This window comes from Haliotis cracherodii, unplaced genomic scaffold (assembly GCF_022045235.1).
Source record: "Haliotis cracherodii isolate W230 unplaced genomic scaffold, xgHalCrac1.p SCAF_22, whole genome shotgun sequence".
Taxonomy (NCBI): Eukaryota; Metazoa; Mollusca; class Gastropoda; order Lepetellida; family Haliotidae; genus Haliotis; species Haliotis cracherodii.
The window spans coordinates 12,044,150-12,054,372 of NW_027266278.1; the positions used below are offsets into that span (position 1 = coordinate 12,044,150).

General features: G+C 38.0%; 1 protein-coding gene across 1 annotated transcript; it reads right to left on the reverse strand.

The window, feature by feature from the left end:
- Positions 1–1,783: 1,783 nt before the first annotated feature.
- LOC139471384 (caspase-3-like) lies at positions 1,784–6,880 on the reverse strand. Its single transcript, XM_071253729.1, has 8 exons — positions 6,331–6,880; positions 5,465–5,518; positions 4,844–5,028; positions 4,049–4,268; positions 3,840–3,893; positions 3,186–3,272; positions 2,546–2,655; positions 1,784–1,888 (listed from the first exon to the last, which is right to left on the reverse strand). Exons 1-8 carry the CDS (start codon positions 6,878–6,880, stop codon positions 1,784–1,786), a joined length of 1,365 nt encoding a protein of 454 aa, XP_071109830.1.
- Between the last annotated feature and the right edge of the window lie 3,343 nt (positions 6,881–10,223).

Genomic DNA, 10,223 nt, shown 5'->3' on the forward strand with positions numbered 1-10,223 from the left:
AAAAGAAAGCATATTCAATTATCCAATTGATTTGATTAGAATATATTTGCGTCGATGTATTTTATTAACGCCCAAAACCGTACTTTTTAAACACGTACATTTTATTAACGCCCAAAACACATACAATAACGGATCATATACACGCATGGTCCTTGACTTACTACTAGCTTTAATAGGCAATCCCGGAATAAAATAGTTCCCCCAAAAGCGAGGAACATCTGTTTTAGTTTGTTTACAAGAAATGTATTCCAAAAAATATCCTCATTAGATGAGAAGATCTGATAAGAACTACTTCAGTAAGTCAATGACAGCGTCGTAATACATTTACATCAAGTACAAGACGTCAAAATGGCTGACACGATAAACGTGATGTGAGATATTTCCGAAGTTGTTAATTAACCTGTGGCTATTTCAAGTCTTTGTCATCACTGATCAAATGGCCGAACATAGAAATATGTGTCAAATATATACTGAGGTAAATTCATTGATTGCTGTAGATTGTCACCACGATAGTTTGGATTTTTGTTTTTTGGGTGTTTTTTCTTGTTCTCCAGGATGAGTTGTAACAAGTGTATCCTTGAACGGGCATGCAAATCAAACTTTCTGACTTATCCCAGAGAATGCTAAGACGCTAAGTTCAAGAATACAGTCACGTGAAAAACGTCATGTGCCGACCTCTCGTCCTATGGAAAAAAACGGATATCTTGCAAATTGCACATTAAAAAGTTAGTTACTGTTTTAACAAAATAAAACACTACCCATTATCTCATAGAGGTAACTGTGCATAGCGGAGGGATATGTTATCTCAATAAGCTTGCTAACATGGTTTGATTTGACTTCTTGGCGCGTGTCTGAATTCCATTAACATGTTACATATCCTAAAACTGACCTATCAGCAAATCTCGCTGCACTGCGCACGACAGATACTATAGCAAGGCATGCCAGAAATACGAAATTTCCGTCTATTTTACGCTTGAAAAACTCGACGCTTCACTAAGAAATGACAGTATGCGTCAACTGATGAACTCTTGAAATATGATAATTGATTTCAAAAGTATGTACTCGGAATGATAATGAACAATAATACACTAAGAGACCGACCATTTGATATTTGTGTTTCCTGCATGTTTTAAATATTGTCTCAGAAAAGGCTTGAAATAAATAGGTGTGCTTTGGAATGTTTAAAATAATACAGTCAGTCACAGAAAATATTTTTTTCCATGTGGTTCTTTTTCCAAAATATATTTAGCCTCTCAGTTAAAAAAAACCTATTTTGGCAGCTGTTCCTGAAACAATATCTACTCTCCACACAAAATCCTAGGCCTCCTCCAGAATATCAAATGGTTGGTCCCATTTGACCCAATTGTCCAAAAGTCCAATTGGATATCAAATACCGCAACTCTCAAAGAATGAAGCATTTAAACTACGTTGGCAACCCTGAGAGCTTGCTTCTGTTGTCAACGCTTGTTGACATATGTGATATCAAACGACAAGACACTTCCTAGTAGGACAGATTGGTTAAAGCTTTACCTCGTCACCCAGAAGACCGGGCTCCCGATCCCCATATAGTCACAATTGAATTGAAGTCAATATATGAAATTGATGTTTTTCTGCTTTCAACACATTTCCCTTTTTTCGCTATTGTTGCTGATTATGGGCTTATCTTAAATAAAAGATCGCCTGTATCAAATGACAATCTTTATATGTAAGGTTAAATTCATGAAAAGTAAAGCTTTATGTCCTAATGTTCATTTACCTACATTTCTTGATTTCAGATATGTCCTTAAATCCCTGGAAAGAAGAACAGCTGCTTTAGTAAGGTTGATTTTCTCTCGATGATCTGAGGACTGTGATCCCTAGATGTCAGGCGCTCAACGTCGAATGCAACCTACAAATTTAAAGGCACATTATCCTTTGACATTATATTATATAGGGAAATGGCTCACTATTTTCCTTAGATACGTCAAAGGTTGCAATCTATAAATAGAACTAATACATGGTTACTTAGTCATAGATACTATGATTTGAACGTGTATTGGGATGCATTGTGGATTTAACTTTTTTGATGAAAGTGAATAATGCAGACGTTTCTTGAATATATCCGACCTAAGAATATAAACCTCACACCTCCTCATTCATCGTTTGTGGTCTCATAAACACTGTGACGTCTGCAATATGACTAACAAATTGTTATTTGAGGAACAGATTTCGCCGAACACAAAGCGTTAATCATGACGATCCACCCCTAGCAGGATGCCCTTTTTCCGCAAAACCTGTTCTGAATTCTCTCATCGCCATAAAGCTTTAATATTGCTGAGTGCGGTGTTTAACAACAAAGAAAGAAACAGACGGCCAATCATCAGGACTTATTCCCTATGAAATCTGGGACAAACGGCCAATCACATGGCAAATCAACCACGCAGGGTACCTGGTCTTTCTGAGCGTATGTTTTGGAAGCGTAGAAGCGTATGTTTTGATGTAAGTTAGATTTGTATGGCTCCCTTATCAATACAGATAAACTCATATATTTAAAAGTCGGACTCACTTTAGACATCAAGTTGTCCAAATCGTATCGATGGGCATACTTTGTGAATACATTCACAAGACATTCAATGAAATACGATCCATCATTTTCATCCCTCACTGCCACGTAACCTATAACAGAAACGTGATAGTTGCATCCTTCTGTGTGTGTACACTGACTTACATGTACATGTGCAGGCGTGACAGTCACACGTTCGTGATACTACATTTACGTGATACAAATCATAACCAAATATTGCTCTTATATATAAACATTGAAAATCAGGGATGAAACCAGGTGTTCTGGAAAGGGTAAGCACGTCCTGCACTACAGGTACAGTTGATATATTCCTAAGAGGGCTCTGAAAATATCAAGAGTAGCATTCTTAATATTTACGTGAGAATATGAATATGAGTAAGAGGGTGAAACGCCGCGTCCAGACAGCATTCGTACAAAAACCTGAATAATCGTACATAATATCAGTGGCAGGGAGGACTGTTGGATATTTGAAATGAGAGGATGAATTTATAGTACTGGTCAGTGCTGAAGTGTTCACAGGAGGAACCAAGTGTACTATATGTGAACATGGCGTAAACCAAACTCCTTCAGGCACTCCTTCAAATGAAATTACAAAATCATGGGTAGCCATGATTGGATATACCAGGCACGGTTGCTGAGGTCCAGTAAAAGTGCGCTTCTGGGTGTAATTTGGATGGTTTGCCAGTAGTCAACGCGAGCAAAGCCGGATCTGAGAAAAAAGAAATTACTGTTTTTATATATTTCAACGGTTCCTTTATTTTCAGATGTAAATTATGACAAATTATCTTAATTGTATAGAGGGGTTAATATCATACATTATTGCAATTAGGGATTCACAATTATAGATTTGTAGCTCACTCGCCTTCCTGAGGTAATTTGCCTGGTTTGCCAGTAGTCAACGCGAGCAAAGCCGGATCTGAGAAAAAAGAAATTACTGTTTTTATATATTTCAACGGTTCCTTTATTTTCAGATGTCAATTATGACAAATTATCTTAATTGTATAGAGGGGTTAATATCATACATTATTGCAATTAGGGATTCACAATTATAGATTTGTAGCTCACTCGCCTTCCTGAGGTAATTTGCCTGGTTTGCCAGTAGTCAACGCGAGCAAAGCCGGATCTGAGAAAAAAGAAATTACTGTTTTTATATATTTCAACGGTTCCTTTATTTTCAGATGTCAATTATGACAAATTATCTTAATTGTATAGAGGGGTTAATATCATACATTATTGCAATTAGGGATTCACAATTATAGATTTGTAGCTCACTCGCCTTCCTGAGGTAATTTGCCTGGTTTGTCAGGCGTCACATCGGGCGAAGTCGGATCTAAAAAAGAAAGAAATTAGTGTTTTCTTATTTTTCAACCGATCCATTGTTTTCCGGTGTCCAACATGACTAATTATCTTGATTGTATGGAGGACTTATTATCAATGCATTGTTGCAATAAAGGATTCACAATGATATATTTGTATCTCACATGCCTTCCTGACAAGCTTGAATAAAGAACAGCTTCGGTTTGTCCTTGTGATGTATCAAGCGTTCATCCAAAAAGATATTCTTGATTTTTCCAAGAGACACAAATTTGCCATCTATGCCGATTACGCCACCTTTTATGCCATGTGATAAAATGGCAGTAGCGAAGCAGCTATAGCCCTTCTGTTCAAATGCTTCGACTTGTTGCACAAATTTGTCCATTATGCCCTGAAAAGAGGGAGCACTATTAACGTGGTTTTGTCACAAACTGTGCACAGCAAACAGTTCATCAACTGGAAAAAAACAAAATTCAAAGTTTAAGACACCTAATGAATGTGTAATCAAATTATATACTTAAAGGCTGAATTCTAAAACATGGTCAAACTATGAGCTAGTCGTTGACCTGCAATATAAGGTTTACCAAATGTCTGTTCTGTTTTTTTTACATTTCTTTATCAAACTCAACTTGTGAAGAGGAAGGTTTCGAGAGAACGTTTGAAATGGCCTAATTAACAGTTCATTCTATATATCTCTATTTAATGTTGCTCTAGGTCAGGCATTAATGTGATAAACCCAAAAGAGTACCACGTGTCAATGTTACTGTTAGGAAATGGCTTCTTCATTGGTTTTAAATGTTGAAATAGAAGGCTCGTATATCGTAGTGTTAACAGTATTTTTGCATAAGATCACTCATTATGCACATGTGAGATTTGTGACCGGTAATACATGAACGCAATAAATGTATATGAACGCAATAAATTATGTATCCATCTCTCAATAAAACTTTAAACTCAAAGCAGTACCTGAGCTGTCAGATTGTTCTCCGTTTCAACTTTAAATCCAAACTTCTCAAACAATGTTTTAAGAGACTCTGCGTCTTTACAACTGCTATCTCTGTTGGAATATTTTTTGGAATCTGTAAATTCGTAGTTGTTGATGATGAACAGGAGCCCTTTTTTATCGCCACTCATGTCATAAACCTGTAAATAACCACATGAAGAAGCAACCATTATGTGTTTCCATTATGTTTAAAGATTTTGTAAGGGCAAAACAAATGTGGTTAGGTCGTGTAGGTCGTCGCATGCCGGGTTGACTTGTCCTAAAGTTATTTTTATATATACATTCCTGTATATGCAGTATGGGTCATATTATCCGTGCTCATGGGTTTCACCATATTGGTAAACGTCTGAGTCCTGCATCTGTTTAGATTTCCTTCCAAATGAATGTTAAACGCAGAAACCGGAATACTGTTGAAAGCGACGTTAAACAAAACACACTCACTCATACATGGATTGTTGTATATATCTATCTTGACTTATCTGGGCGATCATGGACTATTACATCACAAGAACAAAATCATTTCATTATAGTGTAAACAAGAGGCTCGACAGGACCGAGTAACAGTTACAGGTGTAAAGTACTTACGTTTGAGAGGCGTTTGGTTTTCACGTCATTCAGGTTACAGAGGTTCACCTGAGCTGCAATCAAGTAGCAAATATAACAGTTAATATTAATATAACATTTCCGAAAATGAAATATTTGTTCTTCCACTAATATTGTCTTATTTATAAGATAAAAATAGACGCCACAATATTCAAAAGAGGTAGAAATTGCGAATCACTCAGAATATTTGAGTATTACGAGGTATCCATTTCTAATCTGGAAAATATACACTCGTGAATGGTGTTTAATTTTCTTTTAGAAAGTAAAGTTCATTTCAAAATACTTTTCAAGTATGTATTTGTTACATCAGTCAACCAATATAATGTTCCCTTATACTGAAAAGAATCAAATCTATTTTCGTGAAACATATTTTAACGAAACGAAATTTAACTGTTTATTTCATAAATCTGGTGAAAATACTCATAAAGTAATTCCTGTACTATACAAGTTTCTTTTTCTCCATTCTATCGCAATGACAAAATGGTCTCTATCGACTCAAACAACCAAGATGTACTGTGCCTAGGTTGCAGGCGCATCTGTTTTATTATGATACTGCAATAAAATATGTGTATAATCAGTCTCTATTATCTGCCAAACCAGATTCCATTGGGTATAAAATCGGGCAATATAGTGGTGTAAATTATGTGAAGGGATCATTGAAAACCGGGAAATCATGTTTACAACACATGTTGAACTTGGAAAATATCCATCGTGTAACCAGGATTTTGTGGCAGTAGCGGGGTTCGGACTAAAAGGTTTCAAGTCAAGAGCAACCTGATGGAAGTGATATAGGAGAATATAGGTTTTTATTGGGACAAATATGATATCAATTTGTGTGGCACTTTACCTCCAAGTTTCAAATTTTCGATGCGCCATGTTACATCCTGTTCCTTTTGCCATTTAATATAGTCCTCAATCTTTCTCTTCGTTCTCGTTTTGGCTGATGGATCCCAAAGTAAGGGTTCAATAGATGCCAGACCTGATAAGTTTGGAAGTCCTTTTTCAGTGCAAAGGGGGCGAATATAATCCTTTGCCTCTGTGATACGAATTTTCACAATTAGTTCGTCTTTAGTGAATTTTGCTACCATGTCGTTGGTTGTATTATGTGTTTGAACTACTAACACAAGCCAGCATTGTGTGGCAATTATCTCAGGTTTCTCAACAAGATTTGCGCCAAAACACTCGTCTGTCTGCAGACGGACATCAAGGTTTGTTTCCTCAGTCATTTCGGTTAATATGTTAAAAGCTTCCTCCTGGTCGTCCTCCGCATATATTAAAGCAACATCATGCGTTCTTCGCAAACACCAATCTAAGTCAAACTTATCGGAAGGTGGAGGATTTGGACTGCTGGGTGGAGATGATGGCACCAGGGGGACCGCAAAGTCAAACTCTTCCATCCTTTTCTTTCACTGCAAAAACACCAACAAATGTTTGCCAACCCACGTTACAGTTGATATCGGTATAAATATCAAGATTATCAATGTATTAGACTCCCATGTAATGCTCCACAAGGAATGAAATGTGTCTATTATGCGTATATGATATGATGTAAGTATATTATGAGAATGCAACGCGATAGGGATGTAGTGAGTGAGTGAGTATTGTTATACGCCGCTATTAGCACAATTCCAGCAATATCACGGCGGGGGGCATCAGAAATGGGCTTCACAAATTGTTCCCATGTCGGGAATCGAACCCGGGTCTTCGGAGTGACGAGCGAACGCACTAACCTCTATGCTACCCGACCGCCCCCGATAGGGATGTAGGTAGGTCATGCAGGTGCATGTAGATGTGCATGTGCTTACAAAATTGGCTCACAATCCGGAAACACATCTGTATCAACATCGACTTTTTTTATCAACGCCACACGCATTAACAGCAGTGTAAACTCCTCGAATATTTGCAGTTTACACTTTCTTCATTTTATTTCACAGACATAGACAAGGGAGATAACTCATGGGTAACCTTTGAACTCATACATTGCTGGATATTGTGTATTTCAGAAAGCTGAACTACACTGGTTCTATACATGTACATGTCTGTACAGTTTACATATGTACTTAAACTCTATTATTCTATTAACTATCAAGTGCAGTACTACCCTGTGTTGACATGGCAGCAAACGCGCTATAGCCGGCTCGCTTGTAAATATTTCCTTGTTTCGTTTTAATTTTCATAGTCGGGACAGAAATAGATCTGTAATGCTATGCTGTGTGGATTAAAGTAAATTTACCATCACAAGTCACATGGATGTCTGAGGTTGAACTCTCTCCAAGGCAGGATAACCTTTCAGGTCAACCGAACATGTATTTAGAATCACAAATTGACACTACTGGGTGGAACTACGAACACGACATCACAATCTTAACTATGAGGCGAAATCTGAACTTAAAGTTTACTTCCCAGAAGAGGATCTATACATTAATGTAATAACAATGTGGAAGCTGCTTCCCATAAAATAATAGTACGTACATAATCACCTTATTGTATCCGTAATGAAGTCAAACCTCTCGAGTGCAGGGCGCCTGTCATATGTAGGTCAATCGACAAGCCTTCACGGTGTAACGACGCAGCGGTACATCTCGTTAATGCATGGTGGAGGCGCATGGCACTGAGCGTCACATGTGCAAGTGGGACGTGACAGTGAGCTGACTCGCTGTCTTTGTTCATTTCCAGCAAAATTGTTCACATCAATTCATGTTGCGGGTACGGGGCTTCTAACTGCTAACCATGGGGCAGGAGGCATAGACTTACACAGGCTCTTGCCAAACCATGATACAGTCATATACCACCTCCCGTTAACGCCTAGTGATCACAATAAGTCTGTAATCTGTAACCACAATCTCGTTATATATTCGCTATTTTAAATAGGAAACAAAATGTACAAACATTCAGTTAATCTACGTTTTCGGATACAACATATGTACAAGTACCTCCCCAGCATAAGGGAGGTTATCAGTTTTATCGTGTGGACAGCAAGGAAACCGAGTGGCACAAATAGGAACAGATTGTTTTCGCATCTATATAACTAAAGCACTAGGACTGAAACAAGTTTTTGTTTCTGCAATCCGTTATAGGTTCGAATAACTGGTCCTTATTATATGCTCAAACCTCTTATATATAATAAACACACTCGTAGTGAGTGAAGATGGAGCTTCTGTGAAGCAATCCAATGGAAAACAGGTGAGGTGTTTCACGTCGCGCCCCATTTAATAGCACTTATATAGCGACGTTCATGCACGTGCGTGTGTGTGGCTGCTTGTACTACTCCGGACTGATGCCGATTTAAAGGGCTACTAGCCCACTGAGATATCATGCCGAAGTTTAACATAAATACCCAACGCAGACACAGTATACTGAGCCGACCAGTCCTTGTTTTAGCCCCTTTACGCTGAGCGCCAGACAGGGTACCATCAAGTACCATCTTTTCACGTCTTTTGGTATGACGCGGCCGGGGATCGAACCCCGGACTTGCTGCTGTCCGGGTGGACGCTCTACCGCTAGACCACGGAGGCGGTCCAATATATAACAGAAGAAGGTACGAATACATTAAAGTAGATCGTAAGCTAAACAGTTGAAGCAAAACCTACTAATTTCCAAAGGACAAATCGACATGGATGTTAGGGGAAAAAGCGATAACACTAATTCCATAATAATAATAAATATCTGTTAAAACCACGGTCTGTTTTAAACGTTTGCAACTATATTATCAACATGTGTTTTTGAAACGTTATCAATTAGTGATGATACCAAAAGGCGTTCCGTATCCTGCCTCACTGGTGGCACCCTTCACAAACACATGCAAAGTCAAGTCAAACGTTAACATGAATACAAGTAAAAAAAGAGCTGCATTGGACATGAATTATGTCACTGATGCGTTAAAAATATGGAAATGTCCTCCACATGTCTGCCATCAAACATTGCATTTTCCAAACTACATTAAGCCTATACATGCTGTAACACTGACAGCCCAACAAGCAAGAATTTGATTACGCTTTTGAAGCAATATACTTATACAAAATCTGACATTATTAAAGATATGTGATGAAACAAGATCAGGTGTAGGGAACAGTGAGGCCATCCGATGACAAAGGTGAACACAGAACAAAATTATCACGTTGTAGGTAATACGTACACACAGTGAATGAGTGATTGAAGGGGGGGGGGGGGGGGGGGGGGAGGTAAAGGTAACACAAATCGAACAAAGTGGAGGATGGATACTTGTCACATACAGTAAAATGAATCCGGATTGATCTAAGGGTGTAGTGGAATGTAAACGGTTTATAATCTTACGTGATTTGCTGTAGGAATGGTAAGAGCCCTGATTGCTTATCAATATTGTCGGAATTAGTAACATCTCAAACGTAAAGCATATACTTATTAGAAGTAGTAGAGAATATAAAACGTCAACGCCAGACAATAATTATTCTCGCTTATCCATTCCATTGGGCGTCAAAGGCAAAACAAAGGTGAACACTTTAATAGTTGTACGGAAATCTGTAAGGTCCATTTTTTTAATTTGTATCTTGAAATTTCAACTTAGTATCTTGAAAAATTTTCAACTTAGTATCTTGATCTGAAGCCTCTGATTGACCATAAGAATGGAGTCTTTTACAATTTCATATGGGATTTTCATTAACATTCTCAGCTGCAATGGGAAAGCCCGAGGTGATGCAGCGTGTACAATCTGTGACCACGGGTATGGCACTCACGAATCGATAAACATAATCATGACGATTT